General features: G+C 37.3%; 1 protein-coding gene across 3 annotated transcripts in view; it reads left to right on the top strand.

Annotated features, from left to right (window-relative positions):
- Nucleotides 1-18,723, top strand: part of RAD50 (RAD50 double strand break repair protein) — a 91,443-nt gene that overhangs the window by 56,331 nt on the left and 16,389 nt on the right. For all 3 annotated transcript variants that reach the window (XM_046000452.1, XM_046000450.1, XM_046000451.1), the window contains exons 13-21: nt 407-644; nt 2,851-3,040; nt 3,666-3,792; nt 4,203-4,396; nt 6,159-6,269; nt 7,096-7,188; nt 7,262-7,375; nt 10,830-10,957; nt 12,844-13,068. In XM_046000452.1, the coding sequence (XP_045856408.1) occupies nt 407-644; nt 2,851-3,040; nt 3,666-3,792; nt 4,203-4,396; nt 6,159-6,269; nt 7,096-7,188; nt 7,262-7,375; nt 10,830-10,957; nt 12,844-13,068 (1,420 nt within the window). The remainder of the gene's footprint in view (nt 1-406; nt 645-2,850; nt 3,041-3,665; nt 3,793-4,202; nt 4,397-6,158; nt 6,270-7,095; nt 7,189-7,261; nt 7,376-10,829; nt 10,958-12,843; nt 13,069-18,723) is intronic.

Genomic DNA, 18,723 nt, shown 5'->3' with positions numbered 1-18,723 from the left:
TTAAGTTTCAGTCCCGGTTCTATTTAAATGGTTTTGTGACTTTGGACAAATTATCAAATGATTCCTTTACTTCAGATTCATCTGACATAATTATTTATGTCATTTAGTTAACTCATTTAGTTAAGACTGAATGAGATTAATAAGTATAAAGCACTTAGAACAATTTCTGGTACACAGTATGCTCCAAAATTTTGTTACACTTTTTGTGTGTTACCAGAAAGTAATTAATACAAATCTGAATGTATTGTGCCCATTCAAAAAAGAATATAAATATGAGAGGGTTTTTATTTCTTTCATAATATGTCTATAAATTAAGAATGATCCTGTATATATGAAAAAGAATAGAACCATAATAACTATATTTTATATTCTTCTCATTGGTAATATATTCATTTTCTTAAAATAGCCATGCTGGCTGGAGCGACAGCAGTTTACTCCCAGTTCATTACTCAGCTAACAGATGAAAACCAGTCATGTTGCCCTGTCTGTCAGAGGGTTTTTCAGACAGAAGCTGAATTACAGGAAGTCATCAGTGATTTGCAGTCTAAGCTGCGGCTTGCTCCAGATAAACTGAAGTCAACAGAATCAGAACTAAAGAAAAAAGAAAAACGGCGTGATGAAATGCTGGGACTTATCCCCATGAGGTGAGAATAGGGATTTACTATTACTGCACATGAATAGCAGAACTTGTAAAAGATGCCCATCCAGTCCCTGACATAAGATAGGTGTTCAGTCATGGATTGAATGAATAAAAGTTCAAGTCAAGATTCTGAGCCAGTGTGCCCCATCTTGTATTATTTATAAGACAAAGCAATTATTGACGTGCCTCTATGACTCAATTGGTTAGGTGTCTGCCTTTGACTCAGGTCATGATCTCAGGGTCCTGAGATGGAGTCCCAATGTCACATTCCCTGCTCTTCCTTCTTCTGACCTTTGCCACTGCTTGTGTTTTTGCTAAGTAAATAAAAGTCTTTTTAAAAAATTATTTAAAAGTAAGCAAACTTCTTAAACTAGTTACAGGGCAGTTATTATAATCTTTACTATTTTCTTTTTGTGTGGTTTGTGTGTGTGTGTTAATTTCTGAGTCTTGGCTTGAGGGCAGAAATTTTGACAGATTGAGAACTGTTTGCTGATCTCTCACTTTCTAAATTCAGCAAGAGAATTAAAGTACTGAAAACCTCCCCCCAACAGACAAATTTTAAACTATATTTTTATGTCTTTTCTCCTTTCAAAAAGAATGAATCATCATGATTTCTGTTCATTTTCCCTCACTTAAGAAATTCAAATGATGGCCTATTTATAAATAAAATCAAGTCAGAAAGTGTGTGATGATGCCTTGGGGTTTCCCACAATGTAGATCATAAAGCTGGTCACAGAGACCAGTATGACATAATCTTTAAGGAGCTGATGGTCTAAGGAGACAAGCTCTCAGAATTGAATATTTAGAAAACTGGGCTTAATAAAGTTCTTAATTGGTTCAGACAGGTATATTAGTTAAGAGGAGAAAAGTCAGTGGACTACAGAATGAGAATAATATTTTGAGAACATAATAGGAGGAGATTGTGAAATGTAGAGAAGTTGGTTCTGCTCAGTTAACACTTGATGATAAAATGCCTGTGTGATGATATGAAGTGAGGAGAATGATATAGACCTTGTAACTTCAAGTTGGGCCACTGTTAACATAATGACAGGTCAGGAGGATCATCTGCTTTTGAACCACAGCTGACCTCAGGTAACAGAAACAATGTAGAGGGAAAGTGCAGATAAGAGGACTATTGTATTACTGTATTGTTTGCCAAACGGAGAGATTTTCTGTAAAGTAACTGACTATACTGATCAAAAGTGTCAAGATCATGAAAGACAAAGACTGTTGAACTGTTGAAGACTGCAGGAACCTAAGGAGAAATAACAGCTAGTTACCATGTGGGATCCTGGGCTTGGCCCTAAAACAGAAAAACAACATTAATGGAAAGACTGCTGAAATTCTTCATATCACACAGGCATTTTATCGTATAATCACCTTAAGAGGGAGTGAGGGTGCAGTACAATAAGATTTTTTAAATCTTTATTTATTTGAGAGAGAGCACATACTTGAATGGGGGGAGGGGCAGAGGGAGAGAATCTCAAACAGACTCCCACTTGTGCAGACCCTGACTCGGGGTTCGATCCCATGACCCATGAGATCATGACCTGAGCCGAAATCACCAGTCAGACACTGCACCAACTAAGCCACTCAACGTGCCCCTGTACAGTAAGATATTTTGAGAGAGACCATATTCACTTAACTTTTTTTACAGTATATTTTTATTACAGTATGTTGTTGTAATTGTTTAATTATTAGTATTATTAATCTCTGTACCTTATTTATAAATTCTATCACAGATAGGACTATAGGGGAAAAAGGTGTATATATAAGGTTTGGTACTATCCATGATTTCAGGCATCTACTGGGCGTCTTGGAGTATATACCCTGGGGATCTGTGTGGCTGCAGGGAGACTGTTGCAATTGTTGTGAGCAGGATCTGCCATTGGATATTGAAATCAGTGGGCAAAAGTTTGAGGAGAAGCAAGATATTGACATAGTCCCAATATATTTCTCATAAGATCATTATTAATTACAAGGACAAAAATAGTAAATTTATAGTGGATAAAACTGGCTGACACCATGTTAACCAAGTATGAATAAGATAACATCTCTAGTAATAAAGTTTAACGATGTCATGTGTCCACTGATATGATGCCCTGAGAAGGATACAATCACTTCTTATGATATTTTTGCCAAAAATGCATAACCTTCATTTTATGATAAGAAAACATTAGCTAATTTTTAATTGTGTATTCTCTGTTTAGGCAAAGCATAATTGATTTGAAGGAGAAGGAAATACCAGAATTAAGAAACAAACTGCAGAATGTCAATAGAGACATACAGCGCTTAAAGAATGACATAGAGGAACAGGATACACTCTTGGGCACAATAATGCCTGAAGAAGAAAGTGCTAAAGTCTGCCTGACAGATGTTACAATTATGGAGAGGTTCCAGGTAAATTTATTGTAGTTGAAGGCCAAATAAAACTTGTTTCTTGGTGGTTTGAATGTGAAATGTGAGAGTGGTAAAAACAAACAGATACTATTCAGGTATAGGTTGAGTTTAGAGTTCCCTGTCCTAAACTGTAGATACTCTGATGGGAGTACTGCTTAGTTTACATTCCTGGATTTGGATTCTTTATTCATAAACATGAGAATTAAGAAATGTCCTGTTTGTTTTCATATTTAGTTTGTTTCCTTTTGTTTATATATTATTAAAATTCATTATATCCTATTAAACTTTGTTAAAATTTAATGTGAAATCAGTTACAAATTCAGATTTTAAAATACAGGGTTTTTGGGGTTTTTGTTTTCTTTAAAAAGATTTTATTTATTTATTTGACAGAGAGCACAAGTAGGCGGAGAGGCAGGCAGAGAGGGTGGGGGGAAGCAGGCTCCCTGCTGAGCAGAGAGCAGGATGTGGGGCTGGATCCCAGGACCCTGAAATCATGACCTGTGCTGAAGGCTGAGGCTTAACCCACTGAGCCACCCAGGTGCCCCTAAAATACAGTTTTTAAAGATACTGAATAATGATAATGTAATAAGTTTGTTAAAGGAAATAACTTTGTTTTATTCTTAAGATGGAACTTAAAGATGTTGAAAGAAAAATTGCACAACAAGCAGCTAAGCTGCAAGGACTAGACTTGGATAGAACTGTTCAACAAGTAAACCAGGAAAAACAAGAAAAGCAACACAAATTAGATACAGGTAATATAGTCTCTTTCTTCGTGTACCCATAAAGACCTCAACATCCTGGCATATGCTTTTTATCACAAATTTTGTATCTGTTATGTGGACAAGGAACTGTCTTTCTCGCAGTTCACCCTATATTCACTCTCTTTTCTCAAAGCTTCACTTGTTTCCTTGCTTTGCACAACAGATTTAGAATGATGTGAGGTTTTGAATGATGGATATCTGATGAATTCTACTCTTTTCTTAGTCTTACTGTGGTCCTCACCCTGGGTGGCCAGGAGGGGGTTCCATAGCATTTTTCTTGCAGTGGTGAGACCCATGGAACCTGAGCCTTTGTGAATTCCATAGAACTCTAAAAATGGAAGCCAGCTGTTTGTAGTATTTTCTGTATCCTTACTTTAGTCGCTGTGTATGTTTTTGTGTAGTTTCCAGTAAGATGGAATTGAATCGTAAGCTTATACAGGACCAGCAGGAACAGATCCAACACCTTAAAAGTACAACAAATGAACTTAAATCAGAGAAACTTCATATATCTACTAATTTACAACGTCGTCAGCAACTAGAGGAGCAGACTGTGGAATTATCCACTGAAGTTCAGTCCTTATTCAGAGAGATAAAGGTAAGAAGATTCATACAAAACTATTTTTTATCTTTTTTTTTTTTTTTTTAAATTAAATGGGGCTCTATGCTGAACATGGGCTTGAACTCACAACCGTGAGATCAGTTGTCTCATGGTCTACTGACTGAACCAGCCAGGTGTGCCCCACATATCTTTTTTTTAAGTTAGTTCAAATATGTGAAATGCTCTTTATTGGTGTAGTGACTAAAACTATGGTTACTGGGAGGATTAAATAAAAAATAGTATAATTCTTTTTGTGGCTCCTTTGTTGACAAAACTGGTACTAGTAGGTAAAGGTGTCAGGAAGATTTTGGCTATAATAAGGAAGAATTGGCTGCTTGGTTGATTAGTGAACTTCCTGTTACTGGGGCTGGTCAGGTGGCTGGTTAACTACACATACGGAGTCCTGCATGTATGGGATATTTGTCTTACCTACCGATCTATCCATGGCAGATACTGCCTCTCAGTCATAGCGCTTTTTCTGTTGATTCCAGGTGTAATCTCAGAATCCTTCCCACTATAGTGAGCAGACTTTGAGTTACTGCATGGAATGGAAACCATTCAGCATCCCTCATCTAGATTAATCACATCTAAGACCAAATCAAATTTTTGAACAATTTTAGAAATAACAATCTTACCCAGCTTTTCATAATTATAAACATTCAGTGAGCACTAAATACATTACTGAGTCTGTCATTAATTACTATAAATGTTTCAGAAGTATTTTCAAATTACAAATTATCAGAGGCTTAGAGTATGATATAAAATAGTAACATCTTACATTTGTTTTTTTTACTCTTTATAAAACCCTTTGAAATTAAACAGTTCAGTGTCTCAGTAACCCTGTTGAGGTAAATGGCATAGTCCCCTTTTTATAAACAAGAAATTGAGACTTTCAGATACTTCATGTCTTAGCCAAGTCATGCAGCTAGTAGGAGGCAGGGTTTATTTTCATGTGGCTCTTCATTGTCTGTTACATTTGACTTCCTACCACACTGTACCTCTTCTCAATATGATAAAATATACCTACACTAAAGTAATGCTAAGGGATTGTTTCTTTTATGGGTTCATTAGATATCCATTATCTTAGCTTGAGTATCATTGTTTTCTACAGTGGTAAGTGTGCTGTAGAGCTGTTATAAGGCTGAACAATGTAGATTCCTGATTAGTAAAATAGTTGGTCACTCTAAAGTTCCTTTCCTTCCCAAATAGGTGTGGACATACCAACATCAGTGTACCAGTATGTTTTTATACCATAAAATATCTACTTAGCCCTTAGCAAACTAAGTTTAAGGACAAAGTGTCCTGTATAGTCATATTTCCATCTGTAAAAGAGAAGCCTGAACTGAATCTCTTCTTTGGTCACACAGAACTGACATGTGCCCCTACAAACTATTAAAAACTTAAACCTGAAGCTACCTGCTCATATGCTTGGGAGCACATGCCTGGATTAGGAATCAGATTAGTGGTGAAGCAGTATAGCATAGTCATTACAAGAAAGACTCTGGAGTTGTACGGGATATGGATACTGGATCCTTCATTTATTTGCTTTTGTGACCCCAAACAAATCATTCTGTGCCTGTTTACAGATCTGAAATATGGGATGAAAATAATGGGAGGGCTCTTCATAGGATTGTTGGAGAAAGCAGATGAGTTTATCTTTCAAGCCTGACACATAGAAAGTACTTTTGTGTTATGACTGTAAAGTCTGACACCTGAAATAAGATAATGGAATATAAGACACTATGTTTTATATTTTTAGGATGCTAAAGAGCAGTTAAGCCCTTTGGAAACAACAATGGAGAAATTCCAGCAGGAAAAAGAAGAATTAATCAACAAAAAAAATAAAAGTAACAAAATAGCCCAGGATAAAGTAAGATTTCATTTATATTTTTATTATCAAATACATATGTTAAACTTAATGTTCAGAGAACATGTTGAACAGTAGTATTTCATATAAAATTAAAAACATGGTAAGGTAAATAGTATTTTCAGATTTGTGACATAATCGACATTAAAAATTCTTGTTAGACTAAAGATTAATTGCAACAATGTGGATGGAACTAGAGGGTATTGTGCTGAGCAGAATAACTCAGAGAAAGACAGTTATCATATGATCTCACTGATTTATGGAATTTGAGAAACAAGGCAGAGGATCATAAGGGAAGAGAAGAAAAGATGAAACCAGAAAAAACCAGAGAGAGAGACAAACCGTAAGAGACTATTAACCCCAGGAAACAAACTGAGGGTTGCCAGAGTGGAGGGGCTGGGAGGGATGGAGTGGCTGGGTGATGGACATTGGGGAGGTATGTGCTATGGTGAGCACTGTGAATTGTGTAAGACTGATGAATCACAGACCTATACCCCTGAAACAAATAATATATTATGTTAATTTAAAAATTAAAAAGAAAGATTCAAAATATTTTGCTTCTTAATCTAAAATAGAAGTTGAGAAGAGAGACTATTTAATTCAGTCCCATAGATGATAAAGGGCATTTTCTCAGATTATAAAATTTGATGATGATAGAAAGTAGAACCCAAAGCTCCAGCTTCCAAGCCACTGTTCCACTGTGCTTGCCTATTAAGTTTTTGTTACCTGAATATGTATTTTTCCTTGGCAGTAAGTCGTCTTATATGCCCTGGTCCCAACCAGTGTATAAACATAAGAATTAAATATATACTAAAATATTTTTCCACAGATGAATGATATCAAAGAAAAGGTTAAAAATATTCATGGTTATATGAAAGACATTGAGAATTATATTCAAGATGGGAAAGATGACTATAAGAAGGTAATTTAAAACTTAAAATTGTTATTTGTTTATATTTTTATTTCTTGTGCTTAAAGAATTTTCTTTTTTGTAGCAAAAAGAAAATGAACTTAATAAAGTAATAGCTCAACTAAATGAATATGAGAAACACAAAGAAAATATAAATAAAGACATGGGAATCATGAGACAAGATATTGATACACAGAAGGTAGGTCTTTTTTGCTAGTTGCTTATGATATCACTTAGACCAATAACATTCTTCTATTTATGTTTTAATTTCTAATTTTGTTTTCAATAGATCCATTAAGTAGAAATGCATACAGTAGAGAAAAGCAATTCTAATAACATAATCTTTTCTTCCTTTTTTCCTATTTTATTTTTAATAAAAGACCCATTTAGTAAAAGTTTAAACATGGAAGTTTTTATTTATTTACTTAGTTCAGAGAGAGCATGAGCAGGCTAGAGGAGGAACTGGGGTGAGGGAGGAGAATCTTAAGCAGGCTCTGTGTCCCACATGGAGCCCAGTGTAGGGCTTGAGCTCATGTGCATGAGATCATGACCTGAGCCAAAACCAAGAGTCAGACGCTTAACTGACTGAGCCACCCAGGTGCCCCAAAACTAATTTTAAATATAAATATTTAAACATAAAAAGTTTAAATTAATATTCTCCCTCCCTTTCTGCCTTGTCTCAGCTCACTCCTAGATGTCATTACGTTTGTTTTTTGTTTGTTTTCAAAGAAGTTTCTTGGGGCACCTGGGAGGTTCAGTCATTAAGTGTGTGGCTTCGGCTCAGGTCTTGATCCCAGGGTCCTGCTTAGTGGAAAACCTTTTCTCCCTCTCCCACTACCTCTGCTTATGTTCCCTCTCTTGCTATTTTTCTCTGTCAAATAAATAAAATCTTAAAAAGAAATTTCTTGGGGCACCTTGGGCACCTTGGGGCACCACTTGGGCTCAGTGGGTTAAAGCCTCTGCCTTTGGCTTGGGTCATGATCCCGGGGTCCTGAGATCGAGCCCCACATGGGGCTCTCTGCTCAGCAGGGAGCCTGCTTCCCTTTCTCTCTCTCTGCCTGCCTCTCTGCCTACTTGTGATCTCTGTCTGTCAAATAAATAATAAATAAAATCTTAGAAAAAAAAGAAATTTCTTACTCTTATCAGCAGGTAGAGAGATCAGTAATATATCTTGTGTATATGTATATTTACTTATATGTATGAGATCATACCATTCATATTCTGCCCTTTTTTACTTAATGCAGTTTGATCTTATATATCAAGTCAACTCACAGATCTACCACATTCTTTTTTTTTTTTTTTAAGATTTTATTTATTTGACAGAGACAGATCACAAGTAGGCAGAGAGAGAGAGAGAGAGGGAAGCAGGCTCCCCGCCGAGCAGAGAGCCCAAAGCGGAACTCGATCCCAGGACCCTGAGATCACAACCCGAGCCGAAGGCAGAGGCTCAATCCACTGAGCCATCCAGGCGCCCCTCTTTTTTTTTTTTTTTTTTAAATAATTTTGTATACTTACATTAAGAGTTATGACTTTTTTAAGATTATTTATTTGCCAGAGAAATAGCACAAGCAGGGGGGGGCACCAGAGGGGGAGAGAGAAGCAGCTTTTCACTGAGCAGGGAGCCCAGTGCGCAGAGCTCGATCCCAGGACCCTGGGATCATGACCTGAGCCAAAGGCAGGTGCTTAACTGAGTGAGCCACCCAGGCACCCCACTATATTGTTTTTAATGATCATGAAATACTCTGCTTTGTGTGTGTGCCAGAAATTGATCACTTTTTTCTTACTGCAAATGGTGGCAATGAATATCCTACATATATATCTCTGTTTTTTCTCACTTTCTTTTCTTATTTAATGTGAAATAATAATAATATTTTGTAGACTGAATTGGAATTCTCACTTCTTAAAGTACAAGGATAGATTTGACCCAAAAGCATTTCACTATCAATTACTGAGCCTAGGCACTGTGCTGATTATTTTACATACATGTTCATTCATTTAATCTTCACATCAGCATTATATGACAAGTGGTATTATTATCACCAGGTTACACATGTTAAGTAAACTGAGGCTCAGAATTTAAGCTCATTTGCTCAAAGTCATCAAATCATCAGCTGTAATGCTGTTTTGAGCCAAGTGTACCTAACTTAAAAACTTGTGCTGTTTAACTACTGTGCTATATACTGTCTTTCAGAATGATGATTAAGAGCAACTAGAAGCTGACCTAAAAGAAAAATGCCTAGTTTTCTGTTCCTAATAAGAAGTCCAAGTGTAGTCTCCTAGGGACGAATTTTTGAGAGTCACAGCAACTACAGTGGTACTTGAGGTTGCTTGGCAACAAAAGGATATTTACATATCATTTTAGTTACTTAACTACCTATAATAATGCCCTTAATAGATGTGTATGGATTTGTATTACTATTTGCAGGAAAACTGAAGGTGAGCCTAATGACAGTTTTAAAAAAAAAAGCCCATCTCAGAATAGTGATTCATAGATTGCAAGGTTAAGCATGTTACAGAAGTCCTTGGCTCACAGAAGTCCTTGGCTCACCTGGCCCACCTCCCAAATCCTTACTCCTTAGTAATTCCTGTGCAATTACTATTGGCAACAAGATTCTACCAAATATTTGCCCCTCCCTCCCACTTCCCACAACACTGGGTTTATTTCAGTTGGAAGGGTTAATGCAGGAGGGTCGCAGGCTCCCCTTTGAGAAGTCTGAACTCTGAACTTGGGATGAGTTTTCTATATTCAGACTTTTATGAGCCAAATCTAGTTCTGCAGGCAGTTTTTTCCCCTGCATTCCAAAGAGTCACCTTATAAACTATTTCCTGTTTGGGTCTTGACAACATAGTTCATAATCACCAGGAAGATTACTGAAATAATTCTGTTGGTGTTGCTGCTGCTGCATGATGTGTCTCTTTTTAAGGATAGAACTGCTCAGAACTAGGCAACTTCTTATATTTTCAATTGGGAAAGTGCCATCAGGTATGCAGATAGGTACAATCTTTGTGAAACTACTGACTGCCTTGTGACTGTCACTTGTCAACCTGAAGGTAAAGATGTTATCTGACATGCCTAACAGTATCTCAGCCTTAGCATATGTTAAGAGATAAACACAACTAGGAAAAAAATGTGAATGAGACTTTGATAGTATATTGCCCTTCTGTGATCTTTTACATCAGTAAGCTTTATTGTGGGGTTCCCATGCAAAATGATCCCAGTGGGGTATAGGTATAAAATATTAAAACATGACGGGGCACCTGGGTGGCTCAGTGGGTTAAGCCACTGCCTTTGGCTCAGGTCATGATCTCAGGGTCCTGGGATCGAGCCCTGCATCGGGCTCTCTGCTCCGAAGGGAGCCTGTTTCATCCTCTCTCTCTGCCTGCCTCTCTGCCTACTTGTGATCTCTCTCTCTCTGTCAAATAAATAAATAAAATCTTTTAATAAATAAATAAATATCTGTTTTGTGTATTTGTGAGCTGTCCATATTATTTGAAGCCTCAGGATCCCGACTCTGGCTTCTCCCTCTTTTGTTTGAATTTAACCTGATTCTAAGTGAAGGCAAAATTAGTACTGTCTGTCAGCAATTGTGTATTATGAATCACATGTTTATTATCACCTGATTATTTTTGTTAACCAATTTGATATTATTTAGATACAAGAGAGATGGCTACAGGATAACCTTACTTTAAGAAAAAGAAATGAGGAACTAAAAGAAGTTGAAGAAGAAAGAAAACAGCATTTGAAGGAAATGGGTCAGATGCAGGTTTTACAATTGAAGAAGTATGTTTTTAAAAAGGAGTCTTTAAATAAAGGTCTTTTTATTGAAATGTGAAGAATACTCAATACATATTTTTTAAAAGAGAATTTTAGCATATATGTCCCTTGAGACTTACAGGAAGGTGGACAGAGTTTTTATACAACCATATATCATGGCTTTACAAATTGAATTACTGAAGAAGTGATACAGAATTTGTAGTCCTACTGCACTGTTTGGCACATTTAAATATGCAGAGTCCCAGATTTCTGCTAGCTTACTTCACAAGATAATGTTTTCAAGTGTAAAGAGCACATATGGCCTGTGGACCATGCCTGGGTCACAGCTTATACAGGGTCTGATACTGCCAGTGGACTTACTGCCAAAGTGATTTGTCATTGGAGACCCATTCTAGATGGTTCCAGTTGTAATTGTATGCCAGCCAGAGCTGCTTGTTTGTTGTTGTTGTTGTTGTTTTTAATGATTAGTCTGTTACTTCTTTCATCTTTTATTGATACTTACTTTAGTTGCTACCTTTCTGCTACAGCAGAAATGTTGTTCATGCTGTGTGTGCCTTAGAGTTGCCTTAGGAATTATCTAAGGAACTGGTTGATGCTAAGGTACTAGAACCAAACAGATTTCTTAACTACCTTAGCTAAATACAGGCCATTCATTCAGCCCTCCCTTACGATTTTCATTTGTTTTCTTGACTTTAAATCTGAATCAAAGAATGCTTAAGTTTTTCTAAATGGTATTTTAATGAAATTTTAATTTACTTGATAAAACCTAACAAATGGTTTAATCTTATGTTATTGTAAGTACTCTTTGTTTAGCTGTTTAAAATCTCTTTCATATATTGACGAAATTAGACTTTATAACTGATTTTATAACAGACTTTATAACTGAAGATATAATCTTCATCTTCATTCTCATTTCTAAAGCATTATAACATTTTGAGATCCAGAAAAAAATCCACAAGAAGTTATGACAAAAGCTAGACAAATATCCTAGCTCCTAAGCCTTAGCTCTTTAACATTGAAATGTTAGAGCTCTCAGTGGGAAGTTGAAAGAGTGAAGCTTTTAGAAGATAGTTATAGTTGAAACAACTTATTCTTTGCTACTGAAGACTAAAACCAGATATTTTTAAAATTTCTTCTAAGTTTGGCACATAACAGTGATTTTTTTTTTTTTATATATTCATTCAGACTACTAAGTTAAACTGCTCTTTTTCAAATCTGTCTTCAACTAGAATGTAACAGAAGTGTCAACAAAACAGATAATATGGCCAGTTCTGTAAGGATGTCCATAAACTGGGGAGCAGAACTTAGTAAGAAGGTCCTTAATAAGTAATTGTTAAAGGAATAAGATTTTTAATGCACACAAATCTGTATTATCTTTCTAGTTACCAGAAAAGTTTGGGTATTTTACTTTTTTTTAGGCTTGCACTTGTGCAAGTGAAATTTTGTTCTTATAGAGTACAAACCTTAACTAAGTATTACCACAGAAACTAATAGTTTGAGATGAAATTGTATTTTGTCCTTGATGTAGTGTGAACAGGATGATGACATCTATTACTCAGTAACGGCTCAGCGTTGGTAATTGTCCATTCTCTGTTCACAATCAGAATTTTGTGAATTTATAATTTAATCACCAAGAGTACTTTCTTTAGGTTAGTCTCTAAAAGTGAGGACCTTGCTCAGTGTTCATGTGTTATGAGAGTTCCTTGTTCAGGACACAGAACTCAGCTGTTCAGAAACCTGGATGCTTCAGAGATTTAAGAAATTTTTCTTCACTACTAAAGCCTTAAATAAAAAGCAAGGAGAGACTTACATATCTAGAGAGATCGGGCTTTTCCACATCAGGCTGCTAAAAGCTAAAAATGGTCCTTAATTGTCATGTTTACCTTTTATAGTGAACATCAGAAGTTGGAAGAAAAAATAGACAATATAAAAAGAAATCACAGTTTGGCAGTAGGGCGACAGAACGGTTATGAGGAAGAAATTATTCATTTTAAGAGAGAACTTCGAGAACCCCAATTTCGGGATGCAGAGGAAAAGTACAGGGAAATGCTGATTGTTATGAGAACAACAGAACTCGTGAACAAGGATCTGGACATTTATTATAAGACCCTTGATCAGTAAGTACTGGACTGGGGATTTGGTTCCCACTGCAGTCAGTATCAACTAGTATATTTTAGTAATATTTCTCTCTTTTTTTTTTTACTCTTTAAATATAGTTAATACATTTTAAAGAATGGGAAAACAGGGGCGCCTGGGTGGCTCAGTGGATTAAGCCGCTGCCTTTGGCTCAGGTCATGATCTCAGGGTCCTGGGATCGAGCCCCGCATCGGGCTCTCTGCTCCGCAGGGAGCCTGCTTCCTCCTCTCTCTCTGCCTGCCTCTCTGCCTACTTGTGATTTCTGTCTGTCAAATAAATAAATAAAATCTTAAAAAAAAAAAAAAAAAAAAAAGAATGGGAAAACACACATGTATGCTTACTTAAGTTATGAAGTTAAGTTTTACAGCCTCTTACTCTTAAGGAGTACTCTTGATACTACCCTGCATAGCCATTCCAAGAACCTTCCATTGTCACTAACTGGGATCCACGTAGATGCTCTTCCTCCTCATCTCCACTTTTTGTCATCCCCTACTCCTTATAACCACTGACAGAGATCTTTGCTTTCTATGCTTTGGGGGGAAAACTCATATGTAGGGTTTTGTTTTATTTTTTGAGCTCTTAAAAACAGTATTCTGTGTACTTTCCTAGGAATTGCCTTTTTTGTTTTGCTTTTATATACTCATGTTGCTTAGAGCTTTAGTTCATTAATTTTCACTGATGTACAGAATTCTGTCATGGGAATATACCATACTGCATGGTATATGGCCTTTACTAATATAATCTTTGCTGCTAGGAATATTCTTTTGAGATCTTCTGGAGCAAAAAAAAAAAAAGATTCTCTAGGTTGTATGTATAAGTAAAACCTTTTGCACTCAATTTTACAAAGTAATGTTAAATTGTCTTCCAAGGTAGTCTTCCTAATCTGCACTGCTAGCAGAATATAAGGATTTTCTCTCATGTGTCCTCTAACACTGATTTTGTCAGTTTCTCTCTTTTTTAAATTAACATGTAATGTATTATTTGCCCCGGGGGTACGGGTCTGTGAATCTTCAGTCTTACACAATTCACAGCACTTACCATAGTACATACCCTCCCCAGTGTCCATAACCCAGCCACCCTATCCCTACCTCCTTGCCCCCCAGCAACCCTCAGTTTGTTTCCTGAGATTAAGAGTTTCTTATGGTTTGTCTCCCTCCCAATCCCTTTTTTTCCCAGTTTTTTTCCCCTCCCTACTCCACAACCCCCAGCCCTGCCTCTCAGATTCATCATATTCTTAATTTTTGTGAATCTGGTGGGTGTACAGTGGTAAACCATGGTTGTCTTCATCGATAGTCCCCTGATTTCTAATGATGCTATAAACATCTTTTCATATTTAATCTTGTTTTTCTTCCTTGAAGCATTGGTGTCTTTCATCCATTTTTAATGTCTTATTGGTGGTACTGATCTGCCTATGTTCTTTATCTCTTCTGCATCCTAATTCTTTTTTAGTTACATGTATTATAAGTATCTTCTCAAGCATTTTATGTTTCTCTTTCCACTTTGTTAGTCTTTTATTGAACAGATGTGATTTTAAGGTAGTTGAATTTACAAATCTCGTCTAATTATCTTTTCATGTCTTAACAAATCCTTTTCTGCTGCCCCTTTTTTTTTTTTTTTTTTTAAGATTTTATTTACTTGACAGACACAGTGAGAGGGAACACAAGCAGGGGGAGTGGGAGAGGGAGATACAGGCTTCCCACGGAGCAGGGAGCCCTATGCAGGGCTCAATCCCAGGACCTGGGGATTATGACCTGAGCTGAAGGCAGATGCTTAACCGACTGAGCCACCCAGGCTCCCCTCTACTGCTATTTTTTCTTCTAAAAGTTTTAGCTTTGCTTTTTACATTTAAGTACATATAAGGTGGCTCAGTGGGTTAAGCCACTGCCTTCGGCTCAGGTCGTGATCTCAGGGTCCTGGGATCAAGTCCCACGTCGGGCTCTCTGCTCAGCAGTGAGGCTGCTTCCCTCTCTCTCTCTCTGCCTGCCTCTCTGTCTACTTGTGATCTCTGTCAAATTTAAAAAAAAAAAAAAGTATTTAATCCTAAATTGAATTTTATATACATTGTGAGGTGGGAACCAGTTTCATTTTTCCCTGGATAACCAGCCGTTCTGGCTGTCATTCTTGAGTAGCTAATCCTTTTCTTAATGATCTGCAGTGTTATTTCTGTTATATGTCAGAATTCCCTTTGTGTACAAGTTGGTTCTAGATTTTTTGTTCTATGTCACTCGTCACTTTGTCTAACTCTGCCATTTCTGAGACTGTCTTAATTATTACAATCTTATGATATATTCAACAAATTAGAATTTTGTTTTTTATTCAGTCTGATCATCTTTGTTTTTTAAAACTGCCCTTTTAGGGCACCTGGGTGACTCAGTGGGTTAAAGCCTCTGCCTTCGGCTCAGGTCATAATCCCAGGGTCCTGGGATGGAGCCCCGCATCGAGCTCCCTGCTGAGCAGAGAGCCTCCTTTTCCACCTCCCCTCTCTCTGCCTGCCTCTCTGCCTACTTGTGATCTCTGTATGTCAAATAAATAAGTAAAATCTTTCTTAAAAAAAAAACAAAAACTGCCCCTTTAATTCATTTTAATTGATAATAGAGTTGTATTTAATTGATAATAGAGTTGTATTTTCAACTTACCTGCCTTCTCTGGGGTTGATTTATTGTTGTTTATTCCTCTTCCCCTTCTTTGGGTTATAAATGATGTAGTCTCCTTTAGTTATTTGGTTATTTACCCTTTTTTGCTGTTGTTTTTGTTGAGAGAGAGAGTAAGGGAGATGGAGGGAATCTCAAGCAGGCTTATCAGGCGTAGAGCCAGACATGGGGCTCAGTCTCACAACTCTGAGACCATGACCTGAGCTAAAATCAAGAGTTGGCCACTTAACCAACTGAGCCACTCAGATTACCACCCCCCTCACTCCCCACCCCCACTTTAAATTTTTAATAAGTGTATTTGACTTAAAATCAAATGTGTTGATTCTTAAAGAGGTCCTGGAGCAACGTTATCAGCATCACCTTGTAACTTGTTTGAAATCTCAGGGTCCTGGGATCGAGCCCCGCATAGGGCTCTCTGCTCCGCGGGGAGCCTGCTTCCTCCTCTCTCTCTGCCTGCCTCTCTGCCTACTTGTGATCTCTATCTCTGTCAAATAAATAAATAAAATCTTTAAAAAAAAAAAGAAAAGAAAAGAAATGAGGGACAAGGCCCAGCAGGCAGTGTTCTAACAAAACTTCTTGGTGGGGGCATCTGTGGCTCAGTGGTTTAAGGCCTCTGCCTTCGGCTCGGGTCATGATCTCCGGGTCCTGGGATTGAGTCCCCCATCGGGCTCTCTGCTAGGCGGGGAGCCTGCTTCCTCCTCTCTCTCTCTCTCTCTCTCTCTCTCTGCTTGCCTCTCTGCCTACTTCTGATCTCTGTCAAATAAATAAAAATCTTTAAAAATTTTTTTTTTAATTTCTTGATGATTCTGATGAACATCAGAGTTTTAAAATCATGGTTCTACTGTGAATTGTTTGATCTTCTTCCTGAATACAAATGATCTTGTCTGCTGTGTTTCTGTTGTCTAGTATTTTAGTTTCTCAGTGTTTTTATACCATCTCAAGTTAGTAATAATTACTACACTGGTTTCATCGTTGGTGCTTATTTGGATAAACCCTCCTATTTACCAATTTTTTAAAAATCGTACTGTTTGTTTCCTTAGGTTTTGTTTCCCTTCCCCGCTCCCAAGGTACAGCCCTTACTAATTTTTTTTTAGTGTAGAATTTTTAGTAGTGAAGTCTCTTTCAGTCATAGAAAAGTCTTTGCTCTCAATCTTATAGTTAGGGTTAGGCAGACGCCTAACAACTGAGCCACCCAAGTGCCCTGGAAAGCTTTTTTTTTTTTTTTTTCTTTTTTTTAAAGTCAATTATAGTTAGGGTTAGGCAAACGCCTAACAACTGAGCCACCCAGGTACCCTGGAAAGCTTTTTTTTTTTTTCAAGTCAATTATAGTCACCATTGAGCCAAAGTTATAAGGGAAACTCAGGCCATTTAGTCCAGCTTTCTTTGTCATGTTGCATTCTTTAATATGAATTCTTAAACTCTCTATTCCTTACTAGTACTAAGGAATTTAACTTTACTAATAAGAAAATGTAGGTTTCTATTTAAACCTCCTTTGAGACAATTTTCAGGGGTAGGAGCTGTACAGAGAGGACATTAATATCAATTGAATACTTATTGTTTGTTACCCATAATCTAATTAAATTCTTGCATCTACCTTGTAAAGGTCAAGTATTTATCAAAAAGGTTAAGAAGGCTGTCTAGGATTATCCAGGGAAAATTAACTTTGGTGATAGGAGTAATTGAGGGGCTACTTTAAGCTTTTTTCTAAGTCAGGATATTCTCTGAGAATGTGTCATTTATGCTGAGACCTGATTGTTGAGAGGGAGCAACGTACTCCAAGAAAGCAGAGATGCAAGCCTTCCAGGTGGATAGCCCAGCGATGCATAGGCCCCAAGACCAATTCGAACAGAAGGGGTTCAAGGACCAAGAAGGGTAGCATAGCTAGAATATAGCGAGCAAGGGAATGAGGTCAGAAACAGATGGTTCCAGAGTATGTGGTTGCCCTTGTGGCCTTGGTAAACAATTCGGTATCATTCTGTGTTTGATAGAAAGTCCCAAGGGTTTGAAGCAAGGAAGTGATATAATCTGATTCATGATTTGAAGAAACTACACTGGTTCCTGTTTGGAGAATGGATTGCAGAGGGGCAAGAGTAGAAACAAGGAGATAGGAAGCTGTTTTCAAAATCCAAGCAATGGTGGTGGACTTGGACTAGGGAGGTAGCAGTGGAAATGGAGAGAAGTGGATGGACTCAGGATTTGTTTTGCATATGGAGTTGACTGGCCTTCTTTCTGAATTGAGTATAGGTGAGGAAGAGGAAAGAACAAAATCAGAGATTGTTCCTACATACTTTTACTTGAGCAACAGGATGTTGGGGGAGCAAATCGCCATTCCCTGAAATGGCAGGATTTGGGAGGGGAAAATACAGAGTTTCGTTTTAGACAGTTTAAATGTAAGGCACCTGTAGGCATTTCAAGCAGTTAGGTGTGTAATCTAGAATTGAGAAGATAAATTTGGGAATCCTCAGCGTATATGTAGTATTTAAAGCCAGAGAGGGAGGTTACATGACACAACTGTAGATAGCTGATGAAGTAGGAGAAACATGTAAAAGTTACGGTATCTTGAAAACTGAGTGAAGCAAGTTATTTCAAGAATCTAGTCTTATTGAGAGGTCAGATGAGATGAGGACTCAGAAGTGACCCTTGAATTTGCCAGATGGAAGCATTAATGATTTTAATGAGCAATCTCAATGGCGTGGTTTAAACTGAAGCTTTGGAGTTGGATGAGGAGAGAATGGGGCTAAGAAGTGGAGACAGTGAGTAGAGATAATTCTTAAGAGAAGTTCTGTGAAGGGGAGCTGAAAAGTGGGGTGATAGGTAGAGGGGACTGTGGGGCCAAGGTGGGTAGGTTGGTCTTTTAAAAAATTTTACTTGTATGTATTCTGCTACAAGGTAACTCCTCATAGTACATTGACCTGCAGACTTGGGGTTTCATATGTGTTAACTGAATAGAAAAGTACATCTAGGACCCCTCCGGCTATCCCTGCA

The sequence above is a fragment of the Meles meles genome, chromosome 3, assembly GCF_922984935.1.
Source record: "Meles meles chromosome 3, mMelMel3.1 paternal haplotype, whole genome shotgun sequence".
NCBI classification, from domain to species: Eukaryota; Metazoa; Chordata; class Mammalia; order Carnivora; family Mustelidae; genus Meles; species Meles meles.
The sequence above is the reverse complement of the archived record's forward strand: the minus strand, read 5'-3'. Positions and strand labels throughout refer to the sequence as shown.